The sequence below is a fragment of the Rhincodon typus genome, chromosome 20 (genome assembly GCF_021869965.1).
Source record: "Rhincodon typus isolate 14 chromosome 20, sRhiTyp1.1, whole genome shotgun sequence".
NCBI classification, from domain to species: Eukaryota; Metazoa; Chordata; class Chondrichthyes; order Orectolobiformes; family Rhincodontidae; genus Rhincodon; species Rhincodon typus.
Window position 1 is genome coordinate 39,554,597 of NC_063351.1, and position 18,289 is coordinate 39,572,885.

Sequence of the window (18,289 nt, forward strand, 5' to 3'; positions counted from 1 at the left end):
TCAATTAAGTGGCCTTTGACTTTTCTAAATTCCGGAGGATATAGGCCTAGCCTGTCTAGCCTTTCCTCATAAGTCAATCTGCTCTTTCCATGAATGAATAAAAAATATGACTGGACTGATTATACGACATACAAATTTGAAGCAAGAGTAGGCCTTTCCCTTCCCCTAACCTGTTCCACAATTTAATAAAATTATGGCTGATCTGACTGTTTCCTCAACTTCCCAGGAAACTAAAACTGGAGACTGTGTTCTAGAGTAGATACAGTGTGGAGCTGGAGGAACACAGCAGGTCAGGCAGCATCAGAAGAGTAGGATTAGATGGAAGTTTTGGGCCTAGATCCTTCATCAGTCCTGATGTCTCAGTGTTGTAGATGCTGCCTCAGCAATGCCCTGTATAACTATAGCAAAACATCCTGGTCGATATGACATTTTCCTTTGGAATAAACAACAAAAATTGACCTTCCTAATCATTTACTGTAGTTCTGTACTAACACTCTGTGATTCATGTACCAGCATATCCAGACCTGCTTGTACCTCAGTTCTTCAATCTCTCTCTATTTAAATAATATGCTGCTTTTCTATTCTTCCTGGCAAAGCAGATAAGCTTACATTTTCTTACATTCTATCTGGCATTAAGATTTTTCTAAATGCTCTCCTATAATCTCCTTAATAATAGATTCTCATACTTTTCCTATGACAGATTACAAGTTAACTGGCCTGTGTTTGCTTCTTATGCTTTGCCGAATTGTAAAGCTTTTGGTCATCGTTTAATGATAAATAACAGATAAAACACTTGGACAATTTAAGAACATGCTTAGAGTGATTTAGCCTCACAGAAACTGCTGATAAATATCACAATCTGATTCAGTTAATGACTTACCTTTCATATACCGAGCGAGACGTGGAGCTACTTCAGAATATACAATGCGTCCTGGGGGTCCTGGGGGTCCTGCTGGTCCAGTAATGTATGGTCTCATTCTATCACCTGGAGAGCAGAGGGACTCAGTTAGTAACCATCTAGAAAGAAGTACAGTCATCCAACCCAGTGTCATAGCCCAGAGAGATCCCACTGAACTTCTATTTAATCCCATTGAGGTTGCAGCATGACCTGTATCACATAATTACATTTAAAGGGTGTGTTTTCACTGATGATTTAATAGAGTATTACCTCCACCGCACAGACAGCAGAGGTTGAAGAAGGCAGCTCACCACCACCTTCTTCAGGGCAATTACAAATGGGCAATAAGTACCTGCCAGCCAGGAGGGCCCACATCCTGTGAATGAATAAAAATCTGTGTTTCCTAGTTTTTGAACTTATAAATGTGTAATAACTCAGGAAGTCTGACTGGGAAGGAACCTCATTTATTGTTGAACACCAAACCGAAGCCACTGTGCATGGTGTACATAAGCTAGTCCCAACCCAGGACAAGCCATTTCTACAGACCCACCCTGAGCCTGCTTTATAAAAGGACTTGGTTGTGCGTTCCAACTGGGCAGGCCCTCCCCTGTTACCAAGGGAGCTTATACTCAATGAGCTCCAAAAAGAGATTAATTAGTGATTCCTCATGGACCTTAAAAGGGTTATCACAAAGTGTAAGGATGCATAACAATAACATTTGTGAATTTACTACACACCCATAAGGGGATTGAATTAGAAGAGTAATACAGAATGTGTTTCATCACACAGGCAGTGAGCCACAGAGACATCCTTAGAACAAACAGCACGAGTAACAGAGAACATGAGAGTCAATAATGTCTGTTATAAACTATGAACCATAGTTCCAGAGAGAGAGACAAATGGTGGTGGGTTTAACCTGAGAGTCAACACATTCTCAGAGAAGGGACAAGGTTCAGAATACAGGGTTTTCATGGTGATCACAGCCAGTCTAGGATTTGGACCCACACAGTAAACATCACTCTGAATCATAGATCAGTCGTCCTGATAATGAAGCTGAACAACCACCGTGTTATGAAAGTCAGAACAGATTCAACTCCAATTCCTCAGAACATGCTCATCATAGGCATAGGATAGACCTTTAATCCCAGTTACATTGCATTCCCATTGGATGCCACAAGTTCAATATTAGATCTGACCAGATGGGAGTCCTCAGTCTCTTTGAGATCAGCAAATTCAAGGTATAAATATTCAATATTAAACCAAAGTCTTGACCATTGGGACTGAGATTACCACTTACTTGAGAAATATTCAATAATCTCGCGCTTCATTTTCTGCTGAGCTTCAGGATATAAACCTCCTCCAATTCCTGGTGATCCTGGAGGCCCTGGTGGTCCTGGGGGTCCTTGAGGGCCTGCAATACTATAACCCGAGTCTGGAGATTCACAAGAAGTATGGCAGTTAGTGTAGAGGATACTGGACTCACACGAAGATAATGGAAGAATGAGAATTCTCAGACCCACTGTTGCAACCTCAGGGATGAAGATTTTACAGCACTGCCCATGATGAATCTATTGCCCACAGACTCAGAAACATCTCACTGTCACCTCAGCCATGACAGTTCTCCTGCTCTCTGTACTCCCACCCGCCTCAGTTGTAAGAGACCCCTTATGTGACCTCACCTGCATGTCTGGGCACTGAAAACTGGCAGGGGTGGTGAAACCTGAAAGACCATCACAACCACAACTTGAGAAAACAGTTTTTAAAAGATAGCAAAAGAAATTACTTTGAATGTAGGAAATGACATCTTCAATGCGGAAGTTCCCGCCCCCAAGCCCAGGGGGTCCAGCTGGTCCTGGTAAACCTCGTGGCCCAGGAGGTCCAGGCTGTCCAAGGATCCTCCTAAAGGAAGAGGCTAAAGGGAATAAAATCACAGATTGTTCAGAATAAGTGGAAAACTCAACGTAGAACAACAGTTACAAAATCTGTTAACTGTTTCTACACAGAGAGTATCCAAGGAGTCGGGATCAGCAGCTGTATCACTGAGTCAGAACGTTTGGGGGAGTGGAGGGGGGGGCGACCTGGAACTCGTGAGGGTATGGGAGTCATAGGATTGGGGTTCAGGGAGGTCTGGGATTTGGTGAGGGCGGGGAGTGGGGTTCAGCGGTGGCTGGGATTCAGAGGTAACTGGGATTCAAGGGGGGGTGTTGGAATTCAGAGGGAGAATGGGATTCAAGGGATTGGGGTTTGGGGCTCTGGGATTTGAGAGATTCAGGTGTTCTCGGGGTCTAAGATTCAGAGGACTGGGGTCTGGGAGGGACTGGGGTTTGGTAGGCTGGGGTCGAGTGGGCTCCAGGAAGGGGTCTGGGTGAGAGGTGTGTTGGTGTATGAAATATGTGTTTAATTCTAGTATTGAATGGTGGTACTTACTCTGTAGAAGAGCCATCAGCTCAGTGCTGGACACAGTGCCTGGTGATCCAGGAGGGCCGGGTGGTCCTTGGACCCCAAAACTCATTCCTGAACCTGGTGGGAGAGAGAAATATAAAAACAGTCATTATATCTCCACTGCACTCAGTATTGATTTACAAAGTCACAGTGCCATAGTTTGATAAAGTGCTGGCCATCTCCACATTCTCAATAAAACTGGCTCAGGACATGAATCAAGCCGAATCTTCCTCTTCTGAGCCAGTGAATCCACCTCCCCACTGCTGACCAGTGACAAATCATTGCTGACCAGTAACCAATATTGCTGACCAGTGACCAACCGTTACTCACTATTGACCAATCAATCAGTGACAGATCACCAAGCTCTTTCCCAACTCCATTCACCCACCTTTGCAGCTGATCCTATAATCCCCTCAGTCAAAGACTACTAACTACTCTCAGTTTCAACATTTTCAATTGAGCTCCAGCCTCAATATCTTTTTGGGGAGAAAGAGTTCTAGATTTCCATTCATCTCTGCGTGAGGAGATGCTTCCTGACATCATCCCTTAATAGCCTGCTCTTGCTGCTGACCAAACTGTCCCATTTCCCCACAATCCTCACCCAATAAAACACCACACACACACTCGAGTACAAACCCACTTTTAGGATCATTCTTGTGAACCTCACAAGGCTAGAACATCCTTTCTTAGATACGGAGCTCAAAACACCTTTCAATATTCCTAATGCAGTCTGACCAGAGCGTTATACAGCCTCAGCAGTACACTTGTACTCTTGTATTCTAGCCCTCTTGAAATGAATGCTAACATTGCATTTGCCTTCCTAACTGCCAACTGATCCTGCATGTTAACCTTAAGAGAATTCTGAACCAGTACTGCTAAGTCCCTTTGTGCTTTAGATTTCTGAAGCCTTTCCCTACTTAGAAAATAGATTACACCTCTATTCTTCCTACCAAAATGCATAATCTCACACTTTCCCACATTGTACTCCATCTTCTTTGCCCACTCTCGTCGCCTATCCAAGTCCTTCTGCAGCCTCTCCACTTCCTCAACATTACCTGTCCCTCCACCTATCTTTATGCCATCTGCAAATTTAGCAACAAAAGACCCTCAGTTCCTTCATCCAGATCATTTTTGTATAACATGTATAGTAGTGATTCATGCAGAATTCCTCTAGTCACCAGCAGACTTCCTGAAAAAGACCACTTTATCCCACTCTCTGCCTTCTGCCAGTCAGCCAATCTCTACTTATGTCAGTACCTCGTCCCTAATGCCTTGGGCTCTCGTCTTATTTAGCAGCCTCCTGTGCAACGCCACGACAAAAGCATTCTGGAAATCCAAATAAATCGTGTTCACTGGCTGTAATTTGTCTAACTTGCTCATTACTTCCTGAAAGAATTCTAACAGATTTGTCAGCCATGACCTCTCCTTGACGATGCTGTGCCGACTCAGTCCTATTTTACAATGCACATCCAAGTACTCTGCAATGTCATCCTTAAGAATGGACTCTAAAATCTTATCAACAACTGAGGTCAGGCTAATTGGCCTATAGTTTCTCATCTTCTGCCTCTCTTCCTTTTTAAACAGGGGTATTATATTAGCCATTTTCAGTCCTCTGTGAACCTTCTGAATCCAGTGATTCCTAAAAGATCACCACCGATGCCTCCACAATCTCTTCAGCTACATCCTGAGGTTTGGTCATCTAGTCCAGGTCATTTATCCACCTTCAGACCTTTCAGCTTCCCAGCACTTTGTCCTTAGTAATGACCACTGCACTCAGCTGTCCCCTGACTGTCTTGAAGTTCTGATATGCTGCTGGTGTCTTCCACTGTGAAAAGTGATGCAGTTCCTCCGCCATTTCTTTGTTCCCCATTACTACTCTTGCAGACTCACTTTCCAGCAGTCAATGTCCACTCTTCACTCTCTCTTACCTTTCATATATCTAAAAACAACTCTTGCAATCTTCTTTTACATTACTGGCTAGAATATTTCTCTCTCATACTTCACCTCTGTCTTTATTGTTTTTTTAGTTGTCCTATGCTGGTTTTTGTAGGCTTCCCATTCCTCTGGCTTCCTACTAATCTTCACCACATTGTACGTTTTTATCTTTTGCTTTTTAGTTGTCCTTGACATCCCTTGTCAGGCATTGGTACTGTCCGCTACAGGTTCATTCACCTTAAGCTCCCAACCAAGTCTGCCTTATTATACAATTTATATGACACAGTCTATACAACGTGTCCTCATAATTAAATCCTTTCAGCTTCAGGACCATTCTGATGAATCTATGCTGCTCCCTCTCCAACGACGAAAACCTCTTTCTGGTGTGCAGTGCCCAGCACTGAATTCCGTGACTCAGACAGCGGTCTGACCAGAGCTCTATAAAACTGAAACATCACATCCTCCCCTTTGTGAGATACAGGCCAACATTCCAACAATCTTTTTGAATGTTTGCTGTACCTATCGACCACCTTTCAGTCATTTGTGCACTTGGATATCCAAATCCTCATTGCCTTCCACAGATTTAAGTCTCTTGCTTTTTACAAAATATTCCCTTACGTATTTCCCAGATCTGAAGTCAATGACTTCCCACTTTCCAACGTATTCCTGACACTTACTCCTCATGTAATCACGGACACGGGTGGCAATGTCTTCATAATTGAGCTGAATGTTGGTCGTTCCTTCTGACGCTGTATAACCTGGGCGACCAGGTGGTCCTGGAGGTCCTGGTGGTCCCATCAAATATCGCCGAACATTCTCATCTGCAGACAGCATTGGAAAAATCAGCTGCATAGTCAATAAATCATAACTATCAGGATAGATTGAACAGGCTGGAGCTCATTTGCCTAGACATGATATACTCATAATGATGAAAGTTTTTTTTTATTCTTGTGTGGGAATTCTGGCAAGGCCATCATTTATTGTCCATCCCCAACTGCCCCTGAACTGAATGCCTTGCTGGGCCATTTTAGAGGGCAGGTAAGACTCCAACACATGCTGTCGATTGGAGTCACAAGAAGGCCAGACCACGTAAGGACAGCAGACTTCCTTCCCAAAAGAATATTAGTGAACCAGATGGGTTTTTATGACAATAGTTAATTGCAGATTTTTATTGAATTAAAATTTCACCAGCTCCCATGTTGGGATTTGGACTCAGGCCCCCAAGTACCTATCCTAGGTCAAGTAAAGAGAAACTCAGCAGATCTAGCAAAATCTGTGGAGAGAAACAGAGTTAACGTTTCAAGTCCACTATGCATCTTCTACAGAATACATGTCTTACCCTGGGCCTCTGGATTGCTAATTCAGTCCAGTGACATTACTGCAATGCCATCACCTCCCTTAGTTTGATAGGGTAGATGTAGAGAAGTTGTTTGCAGTTGGAGGAGGGAAGACTAAAACTTAGGGGCTATCAATATAAGACAATCTCAAATAAATTCAGCAGAAACGTATTCACTCAGAAAGTGGTGAGAATGCTGATGATGGCAAGCAGGAAGAGGCTCCACATCAGCACATAGTGATTGTAACAAGGTCAGCCGGCTGGACTTCATAGAATATAAATTCCCTGATTGGGACTGATAATCTGGTCTAATCAGGGAGCACTGGCTGACAGATATAAACAGGAGTGTCTGACATCCTGTGCACTCTGACAGCTGGTTCTGAGGGAGCTGCAGCAGTGTCAAGGATTCTCCACAGATAAATAAAGGGTGACTTGTTGATGGCATGCTGGCCTCTGTGGAGTTATTTCACAAGCTAATTGGGTTGAATGGCCTGTTTCTGTAGATTTTGGGTAATTTGGTGTCGAAAGTTGGACTGTGGTTAAATACGGAGAAAGTGCCCTGTCTGGGGCTCACTGATCCTTGGCAATGTGTAGGTGCTCGCAGCTGGACAACTGACAATCTGATGATAACCCCAATCCATCTGCTCATTTGGTAGCTGCAAAGGAGAAATGAACCCACAAAAGTAATTGAGCAAATGGCTCTCATGAGAAAGAGATTGATGTTAAATTTGGTGAACAAAACATCATTCCAACTGGATGAGAAACAGCAGGTGACATCCTGGTAGAACAGTATCCAGTGGCAGGGGGAAGACCTCAGAGTTTGGTCATTGACTTTTTGCTGAACAGTCATTGTGAAGCAGGGTCAGACAAAGATCATTTCGATTCCAATCCACAGCTGGTGAAGAGGTACTGGGTTTATAAAAGAATACAGGAGCTTGAAGGAGCCATTCAGCCTCCCAGCCCATTCTTCCATTCATTTGTACTGTGCTTGATCTGCCATTCATCTGCATGTTTATTATCTCTCGTGTTTACCTTTAAATGTAATTACTGACATTTTGGCACTCCTTGTTTCCTCACTCGTCTCCTAAACACCTGAGTGAGACTATCCCCTGCTCATCTCCCTGGATACTGGCAACAGAAATATTTGACGTTAACACAAGCAGCGGGAAAAGACTATGGGGTACACAGAGACCTGCAGGACCTCAAACCATACCTGCACACTTCATCATTGAGTTGATACTTACCCTGGAGCATGGCATTGAGATCCCCTGATAGCGAGATAGATCCTGGGGTACCAGGAACTCCTGGGGGTCCTGGAGGACCAGGCCGGCCTGACCCAGCCACCCAACCTGGGGACAAGAGAGATTGGCAAAGAATAAGTGACATGAGGGAAACCTGATGTGTAATCATACCCCCTGGCTCCACGGATGTGCAAGTCAGGAGTGTGAGCATCAATATTCTGGATGCAAGGCGCTTTCGATGGGTCCAGATGGGGAACAGTTTCTGCTGATGCATGAAAGAGTGTGTGACCTCATGACACTACCCACCAGTTCCAATGGAACTTGCACTGCATCTCTTACACTCTGAAGGACTCAACCAACTAAAACCAGTTAAAAATAAGCAGCTTCAACTCACTGATCAAAACATTGCAGAAGTGCCATCCCTAGTAACAACCCAGTTACAGTGTGTACTCACACACAATCATAGTCAGTATTCAAACACACTTATACTCAGTGCACACACAGATACATTCACATTCTGTGTATACACACACTGCACATTCAGACACACACATAATGCATGCACACACTACAGAAGCACACTCAGTGTAAAAACACGCACAGTATATAAATACAGTTGTGAATTTAAAGAGCATTCAGAGATTGAGAATTACTTCTGGTATAATCGGTGATGTAAGCCTCCAGCTCTGCCCGACTCATCCCATCCCCTTGTGGGCCAGGGGCTCCAGGAGGCCCCTGGGGACCGCGAAGATATCGTTGGATATCCTCATCTGTGGGACACAAAGACCAATGAGAAGCAATGACACTACAAATATATTGGCACTATCCCCAGAACAGCACCTCCTTCACCATCCACACACCATCTCCCTTGATTCTGTTCCTATCAAATACTCCCAGGACAGGTACAGCCTTGGGTTACATCCAGAATAAAGCTCCCTCTACACTGTCCACATCAAATACCCCCAGGGCAGATATAGTCTGAGGTAATTACAGAATAAAATTCCTCTAAACTGACCCCATCAAATACTGCTAGGGCAGGTACATTATGAGGTTAGTTACAGCAAAGCTCCCTTTAGCTGTTACATTTCTATGCTGGAATCATAGCATGGTTATGGTAGAGAAGGAAGCTACTCAACTCGTCAAATCAATGACAGCTCTCTGCAGAGAAATTTAGCCAAAGTCATTAACCAACAGCACAAATTCTAAGCTGATCATTTTACTGGGGGATATTTGTAGTATGTGTGTGGGTTGTACAGGCCCTCGCCCTAGATCCCAGTCTCATTCACACCATCAATGTCACTGCATCATCCTATCATCAGCTAGAGAGAGTGTAAGCCCTCACAACTCATTCCCAGCTGACACCATACTTACTCTGAAGGTAGAGAGACAGGTCAGCATTCGATATTGTTCCTGGAGGACCAGGGGGTCCTGGAGGTCCTCTCGCACCGAAACCCACACCTGAACCTGAAAAAAATACATTTGTTTGAAAGTTGCCCAGTTGACCAGTCTTAATCCCAACATGACCCCATTCCTCCGGATCTATTTCCTGGATAATACGAGATCTTGTTTAACTGCTATTATAGTAGGAAATGGTCTTCATGAGCATGAACAAGTTTCCAGCATGTAAAAAGAAAAGGAAGGCACAAAAGAAAGGTCACAAAAATCACCAGGATCACTGAGATTATAATATTCCATTGAACTGATGTCAAAGATTTATCAAACACCATATCTACTTTATTGTCGATGCAGTGATTTGGAAAATAGGAAGCGTAGGTCTTTGATTGGATGACAACTAACCTTCAGAATAAGATGGGGAAGGGGACAATGGTCATCCTGGCGTTATTAATAACTTTCCCATGGTCATTGGCTGAAAGGGTTCAAAGGGTGATGGACATAGTCCAGCTCTAACCGAACTTCCTATGATTTGTGACTTTAGCTCTTTGACACCTCATTGCTTCATCCAATAATCAGCTTTTATCTTCTCCCCAGATCTTTGCTGTCAGGGAAACCAGGCTTGGTGAGGGTGAGAGTGAACAGTCCCATACCCGGGGCTGGGCGTGACATTCCCAAGCTGTTCTAAGGAAGGGTCATCGGACCTGAAACGTTAACTCTGATTTCTCTTCACAGGTGCTGTCAGGCCTGCTGAGCTTTTTCAGCAACTTCTGTTGTTGTTACTCCTAAGCTGTTGGTCAGTCCTGGGCTTGGGAATAGTCCTGGTCTGGGGACATGCGTGCATTTGCTCCAAGGCTACAGAGTTGCTCCTGGGCTGGGCACAGTTCCATGGGTACTGAATAATGCTGGGGAACAATTGGTTCTGGTTACTCTCCTTCTGATATTGCAGATTTTGAATGACAGTTGACTATTTCCCACAGAGATAGTGTCCTCATTCCACCACTCCATCCCTTCCCCTACAGCACCTGAACATCCCCTGCACTGCCCCCCAGAACGCTCTGTCTCCATGAATGAGCAGACTCTATGAATGAGCAGAAGGCCCATATTATTGTGGTACTGAGGTCCAAAGATGGAACTTGGGACCTTTCTGCACTATTGCACACAGGGGCAAGATGGGAAGAGGGTTTTGACACTCAGCCACTGGGAAGACCAATCTTACTTCTCATGTAGTCAATGACTTGGGTGGAGATTTCTGAATATTCCCGACGTCCAATTGCTCCGCGATCGCCCTTAGGACCGGGTGGTCCTGGCGGTCCGACAATTGATCGGCGGACACCATCAGCTGAAAGACACCAATCAGATCGGCTGAAACCCCTCATGTAGGCGCAGTAAACTTCTCTGAACAACATACACCCTCTGTGCAACACAACCCCTGCACAATATGCTTCCAGTGTACGCCTCCCTGCAGAAAAGACTCTCCAAGTAATGTAGCTCCACCACACAGTAAACTCCTCTAACAATATATAAATGGTAAAATATGGACCTTTTTTAAATTTTAAAAACTGAATTTTTTCATGGTTTAAACTGGTTTTAAAATGAAGAGAAAGCGGTATCTCAAAGTTGGCCACAGTGGTTACCTGACCAGTTTGAGAAAAGCTCATGAAACCATTAAAAAAAAATTGGCTACTTTTATTTAAATCCTATCTTTAGTTACACCTTCCTGAAAATGTCACATACTGGGACACATGTCACCTGCAGATTACCAGCTTGTAAAAACAATGATGCCATACATGGGAAATCAGAAAAGAATTGGATTTCAGGCAAACATCATTTGGGAAGTGCAGAAACAAAAAAAATTGTTCCAGCAAGTGCCGGAAGACTCTCCCACCTTCCCTGTCCATTTCTCTCAGTCTCTCGATAAACAGAGCACAGTGTTAGAACAAACTGGAGAAACAACTATTCACAAAATTCAGGGAAAATGATAGATTTTGCCACTGCTGAGGACAAGAGGCATCCATTAAATAACCTGGTCCCTGGTGAAGATCTAACATCTTATGGTCCCCAAGGATATCCTAAACTGTGTATTCTTCACCTTTTTAACCACTCTTCCCTTTTGAAATATTTTACCTCTGTTCATGGATGTGTGTTTGCTGTTGCATTTTACTATTTTTCTTTGGGGTTAATGAGTAATATAATTCCTCTTTCTTTTACTCAAGAGGACCTTGTAATTGGGTCCTTAATTTTGATCAAGTGTAATATAGCTGTGTGCTAAAAAGAAACTAAAATATTACTGAGGAGTGGGAGTATAAAAAGGGACCTGATTCACCCCTCTTCACCTGGTTGTGCGGCAAACAAAAACTATCCTATATCATATACCATCCATACTTTCCCTATAGAATATACCTGCCCACGCTAAGTGTCAGTACAATCTTGCAAGTGTTACAATGAATACTCACTCTGGAGGTATTCCATCACCGTCTGTCTAACATTAGCCCTGAAAGTTGATCCGGATTCTCCTGGAGGACCTGTAGAGTGCAGGAGAGGTTAAAGAGGCAGAAAAGCAGGCTATATGTCCTGAGTATAGGTCACAGTATGGTTTACCAAAATGACACTAATACATATCAAAGCTACCTTACATTGAGACTGCCCATAGGCTTCAGTATTATATACTGGTTTATCCCAGATGCTAAGTTCCCTTTCATTTTAACCTACTTTTCTAATCAAACTGTTCAGAGATGTTTGTACACACCTCTGGAGCAGGTGAGTCTTGAACCTGGGCATCCTGGTCCAGGGGTAGAGACATTATCACTGTGCCACAACAGGGTCCCCCCAGAGGAGCTAGGATCTCTGGGGATCTGATTGAGATCAGGGGTTTTCCCAGGCGAAGTTAAATTTAATACATTTCAACTGCATGGAGACACCATAGAGACACTGGCCACATTGCTTAAAGTTTAATTGAAGCTTAACAGTTAACTGTCAATTCTTATTATCTGATGCATTTTTCATGATCACCCCTCAACCAGAGTCCATTTACCAACCAATCAGAGCACTCCCCTATAAATGCTGTTTTCCCTTCACTTTGCCATTTGTTGCAAATTATCCTGTTGAGTCTAAGAGAAAAATCTTTGACAGAAAGTGTCTTTTACAGCAGTATCTTTGACTATCAAACAACTATTCATGCTGAGAGGTACGACAAATAATTCCTTCGGACTAAGTCTCACCTTGTGGTCCTGGTGGGCCAGGAGGTCCAGGGGGTCCTTGAAGTCTTCCACCATTCGTTGTAACTGGGATTGATAGATACAGGTAATGAGTAACACTCTGAGTAACAAACTATAATTATAACCCATCTGATAATCCCTGTATCCTTTTCAGGCCCCACATACACCCTTTGAGAATTAGCTCTTCAGCTACGATTTCTCAAGACCCAGCGTTGAAGATTCAGACAATCTTGGAAATGCCCACATCACTGTTCTTGAGATCTTGCTGTGTTCAAATTTGCTCTCGTTTCCTGCATTACAAGAGCAACTATATTTCAAAAGCTGTGAAGCAATTTGCTACAGTACCCCTGAAGACGATGTAGAACACTGTGGAAAAGTTCCTTGTGCATTTCCTGTCCTTGCAGGAATCAATGGCTGATGTTCCTCATTCCAAACTGGATACACTGATCCCAGTTAAAACAGCCCCCTAATCAACCACAGCACAATCCAGGGACAGGTCATAACTAGCACCACTCCACAGCTAACACTTGCTGCCCAGTTATTGACTCAACACACAATCCTGGACAGGAATCTAGTAAATACAGAGCAGGATATGAGTGAACAATATTCCTACCTCGTGACGATCTTCCAGGAATACCTGGAGCTCCTGGAATTCCAACCTCTCCTCTGTCACCTGGCAACACAAGGAGATAAGGAGAGAATGAGAGTGGGAGTGAATGTTCTGCAATGTGTTTATGGAGAATGATGTGGAAATTGGGTGATACCGCATCCCTTGGTGCTAAGCACCCCTTATAATAAACATTAAACTGTGAAACAGGGACTTAGTTCCACTTCTGGGGAGGTCCATAGAGTGTCAATGTATGTAATATGAGACTGTCACTGTTTGAGGTATTTGTGAATATCTAATTTATGGTTCATGTCTTTTGGCGTATAATTTCTTAGTTTTAGGTGTTGCAGATTAAATGTAGGAAATGGCATACAGACAATTAAAGCAAGCTTGAAGCCTATTTGACAAGGTTTGGGGTCATTTTACTTTAAAAGGCTAACATCTATAAAGGTAAGTTCATAAAACTGCCAGTGGGCTTACTTAGCTGAAGTACAGGAGACTGATATCTGCAATCCTTGCAGGAAGGACAATCCAGAAAGATGCTTCTATTTTGCGAGTTAAGGCGAGGTTAGTTGAAAGCACTCAGTAAACCCTGGAAGGTTAAAAAAATCTACGTACTTCTTCAGATCAAAGAAGTAATTGTAAATGAAAAGCAATTAACCTAAAGGCAACTTTGGGCCCAAAGCAGACTCTGTCTCATTAAGACTGGTGGAGCCTGGACGGGGATGCTGGGAGAGTTCTCCAGATTTTTTAGGGTCTTTTTGCTGAGGGTTTAGAGTTTCAGTTTAAACCTTGTACAGTTTGCAGCTCTTTGAGACGAATTAGCTGATGTGAACGATAGCTGCTACGCCTGCGCTACAAGCAAGAGTAAAACATTATTTCATCATTCATTGTGTGAAGAATAGGTGAAGCTTAATCCTAGTGTCAATCTTGTGGGAGAACAGAAGCCAGATGACTGCATAGTTAGGAACTCATCAAAGAAACAACTGTGGTCCTCACAGTCTTTTTAATCAGAAAGTAATCAGCTAAATTATCTGAGAAGTATCGGAAAAACAACGAGAGCAAGGGACCGGGTGTCCATAGTCAAGACAGGGTAAATAAAAGTTTAACCTCTGAGAATACTTGATGCCGAGGACAATTTTACAGCTGAATGTACCCACTTATGCATACTACCTACGCAAATAAATAACATTATAATTGGTGTGTCTTAAGAACTCTTGGGGGAAGTAAGAAATAAAGCTAACTACTTTAGTTATAAACTGTACTGTAAAGTTGTTTGTATTTGTTCTATTCAACTCTTTTGCGTAAAGTTTGCGTTTTGTCTGAAAAGTTTAATATTGTAGCATAGTTCTATTGGTTAAAACAAGGTATTCGATTTCTCTTTAAGTGTTAATGATCCCCAGCAGGATTGTAACATAAATTGAGTATGTCAGAAATATGGGTTGATAGATGGGGCTTCTGTTATCAAACTAATAATGAGACAGTAAGAGTTCAAATCGCACTATAGCTGTTTGAGACCTTCAATTTATTTCTTATTTTAAAGCTGATAATAGGCTGGTCTCTGTGAAAGTGACCACAAATCTGGTAGATTGTCATTAAAAAGCCAATAGTGTTACAAATGCCTGTCAGGAAAGGGAACCTGTTTTCTTCACTCAGCCTAGGCCTATAGATAACTCCAGTGCCACATTAACTTGGCTGCCCTTAAATACCCTGTGAAGGGATCTAGCAAGCCACTCAGTTTGTACCAAATCTCCTACAAATGAGATTAAGCAGACAGCTCACCATCACCTTCTCAGAGCAAGTATAATGTAACACACAAGAACTGCAGACTGGAGTTTATTCTAAAAGCAGCCACCCTCTCCATTCATTGAGACCATCACCAATCACCACACAGGCTCTTGACTCCCTCTCTTGCATCAAGCTGAGATTTTTGACTCAGGAGGCGAAGTTGGTTTTGTCACACACAAGTGCGATTAGGAGCTCTGTCAGTGAATTTTGGAGAATCTAATTTCAATCTGCAGACTGACCTCTGTCACCTTTCTGTCCAGGAGGTCCAGGGGGTCCTGGTGGTCCTGGAGGGCCAGGAACGTATGAATCACCTGTTGAGTCAGAACAGAGGAAGTCAGTGAGGTTAAACTATCGGTGTTGGGAGTGACAGAACCCCCACTGTTACTATCGGAAAGGGCTGATGGAAATATCTATGCAGCTCTTCCAGTCCCCTGGAATGATGTTCGGGTCTAAGTGGTATCTACTGACATATCATTCCCATCAGACAGGAACAGTCCCATTCGCCCCTCACCCAATATCTACAATGACCTCTGACCAAATCGGCTGGGATCACAGTGGGTTGAACATCCCATCCTGCTGGGTGCAGGCACCTGGGTAGAATATCCAAGCCGCTGATGGGAAAATCCATCGCAATAGAGCCTTCACCAATCCCTCTACAATCAATTATACCATTCAGAAAGTGGTCTGGGATTGGGGATACAATCATGCCCAGGGAACAGACACTGGTCACATGAATGCAATAGGAGAGTAAGTTGGATGTATATTCCCTGAAGGTAGGAATGAGAGGCAATTGCGTTGTATAGGATTCTGAAGCGGCTTGAAGGATCAATGCTGATAGGCTGTTCTTGACTGGTCAGGGAGTCTGGAAAATGATGACATAGGGTCAGTATAAGGGCTGATCATTTAGGATCGAGATGAGAAATGGCTTCAGTCAGAGAATGGTGAATCTGCGGAATTCCCTACCCCAGAGAATTTGTTAATGTTTCATTGTTGAATATACTTAAGGGTAAAGGAGACAGATTTTTGGTGCCTCAGGGAATCACTGGACGTGGGGAGTGAATAGAAAAATGGAGTCGCAGCCTAGGATTAGCCATGATTCAATTGAATGGTGGAACAGACAGAAGGTGCCATGTGGTCTATGCCTGCTCTTATTCCTTTTGGTTATGATGGTGATTTACATGGGGACATGGCCACAGTGACACTTACCACCACCAGAAACACCAGGTAATCCTGGTTGACCAGCTTCACCTGCACAAAGAAATAGGGAATCCATAAGCATAACAGTTTCCAATGTTACACTGTAACACTGATATGTACTGCACCCATCTCTGTAACATTCTGAAAAACACTGCACCGTTCACTGTAATACTCTGATATACACCACACCCCTCACCGTAACACTGATATATCCCACACACCTCACAGTAATACTCTGATATCCCCACACATCTCACAGTAACACTAATATACATAGCACCTTTTGCTGTTACACTCTGATATACTCCACATTTCTCATTGTAAACACTCTGATATGACTGCACTTATTATTATAACACTCTGATACATCCATATCCTTCACTGTAACACTCCAATATACCCCAGTGAAACAAATAGACTGCAGTGTGTGTGTGGCAACAGATGGAGAAATGGGGCAAAGACAACTGAAAAGTACATTAAAAGCAAAATCCTGTGGATGCTGAAGAAATTAAATAAAAACAGAAAATGCTGGAGAAACTCAGCAGGTCTGGCAGCTTTTGTGGAGAGAGAAACAGTTAATATTTCGAGTCATCTAAGTTCCAAAGAAGAGTCATTCTGGACACTCTCCACAGATGCTGCTGGAGCTGCTGAGTAAAAATTCTGTAAAAATTAGAATTAATATCTTGTGTTTACCTCGAGGTCCGGGAGGTCCTGGGGGTCCAGGTGGTCCAGTTAATCGAGGTCCTGTGAGAAACAGTAAGTTTGACCAGAAATGTTCAATTATCTTAACACTCTCCTGTGTTAAATAGTTACTCGAATGTTATCCACAGGTTTGTTACACCTTACAGCTGAGTAGCTATTTCTATATCGAGGGTTAGACCCTCTGAGCTGGGTACTGAACAATTACCTCTGTGGTCTGTTGAGACATTGGTGCTTGCTGCTGGAGGATAGGTAGAGTGAGAGGTGAGTGAGGAGTGTTCATGCTGTAGTCTTGAGGAACCACTTTACAGAGATTGAACAATTACAGAGCTGGGAAATGCAGCAAGTCTGATACCATTTACCTCAGTTTGCCAGTGCTCAGTTGCTGCAGAAAGCTCCGTGACTGTTTAACCCTGAACTGTGCTCTGCTCGTGGGACTTATAGGACAGTTTCTGACTGAGTTGTTCATGTCAAGCCCACATTGAGGGGAATCTCTGCCAGCTGAACTGGCTGTTCTTAGATGTGATAACTAACATCTCTTCACTGAGGTACCAATCAGATTCTGGACCTTAGCAGAGACACACCTCTTCCTGGACCCTAGGTAAACCACCAGGCAGACTAGAGGAGATGGACTAGTGGTCAAGCAGTCACTGGCAGAACAACCTTCTCTCAACTTTTATAACCACATCAGGTAAAACAATCTGAGCTAGAAATTCAGTGAGGTTTATGTATCGTCAGAATCAATGGGCCCCACTCTCTGTGAGCCAAAAGGTCAGAGCTTCAAGTCCCAATACAAATCATAATCCAACTGACAAAACCATTACTGATACTGAGGGAGTGCTGCACTGCCAAAAGGGCCAGTACTGAGGGAGTGCTGCACTGTCAAAAGGGCCAGTACTGAGGGAGTGCTGCACTGTCAGAGGGTCAGTACTGAGGGAGTGCCGCACTGTCAGAGGGTCAGTACTGAGGGAGTGCCGCACTGTCAGAGGGTCAGTACTGAGGGAGTGCTGCACTGTCAGAGGGTCAGCACTGAGGGAGTGCCGCACTGTCAGAGGGTCAGCACTGAGGGAGTGCTGCACTGTTAGTGATGCCATTCATCAGAGACAGGCCTGTTATTTGTATAGCTCTAAAAAAAAAAGAGAATTCTTCCAGTAAACTGATGAAGATTCCTCCCGCAACCATGATCAACAAATACATTGTCTGATCATTATCTCATTGTATTTTGTTGGACCTTGCTCTGAGCAAATTGGCTGAAAAACAGTCTTTTATATTCTTTGTTAATAAGATTTACAGATTGATTAAACATTGGCTACATCAACGCCTGGGCAACCCTAATGATTGGCTCATGATAATAGGTGACTACAGTCTCTGAGCTTAGAGTTAACACAAACTGTTCCAATTGGGACACTGTCTCAGAATGGTTCCTGTCAGAGACTCTGAAACACAATGGTGTCAAACACTCACCTGGAACACCAGCAGCACCGGGCAGTCCAGGTGGTCCCCGAGGTCCTTCAACCGAGGCCCCTAAGAAGCAGA

General features: G+C 43.5%; 1 protein-coding gene across 2 annotated transcripts in view; it reads right to left on the reverse strand.

The window, feature by feature from the left end:
• col17a1a (collagen, type XVII, alpha 1a) overlaps nucleotides 1-18,289 on the reverse strand; it is an 81,341-nt gene that overhangs the window by 13,897 nt on the left and 49,155 nt on the right. For both annotated transcript variants that reach the window (XM_048608870.1, XM_048608869.1), the window contains 16 exons: nucleotides 18,218-18,277; nucleotides 16,748-16,798; nucleotides 16,064-16,105; nucleotides 15,097-15,168; nucleotides 13,076-13,135; nucleotides 12,466-12,528; nucleotides 11,701-11,769; nucleotides 10,464-10,586; nucleotides 9,224-9,316; nucleotides 8,506-8,622; nucleotides 7,856-7,960; nucleotides 5,953-6,096; nucleotides 3,326-3,418; nucleotides 2,682-2,810; nucleotides 2,196-2,330; nucleotides 881-985 (listed from right to left, as the gene is read on the reverse strand). In XM_048608870.1, the coding sequence (XP_048464827.1) occupies nucleotides 881-985; nucleotides 2,196-2,330; nucleotides 2,682-2,810; nucleotides 3,326-3,418; nucleotides 5,953-6,096; nucleotides 7,856-7,960; nucleotides 8,506-8,622; nucleotides 9,224-9,316; nucleotides 10,464-10,586; nucleotides 11,701-11,769; nucleotides 12,466-12,528; nucleotides 13,076-13,135; nucleotides 15,097-15,168; nucleotides 16,064-16,105; nucleotides 16,748-16,798; nucleotides 18,218-18,277 (1,461 nt within the window). The remainder of the gene's footprint in view (nucleotides 1-880; nucleotides 986-2,195; nucleotides 2,331-2,681; nucleotides 2,811-3,325; nucleotides 3,419-5,952; nucleotides 6,097-7,855; nucleotides 7,961-8,505; nucleotides 8,623-9,223; nucleotides 9,317-10,463; nucleotides 10,587-11,700; nucleotides 11,770-12,465; nucleotides 12,529-13,075; nucleotides 13,136-15,096; nucleotides 15,169-16,063; nucleotides 16,106-16,747; nucleotides 16,799-18,217; nucleotides 18,278-18,289) is intronic.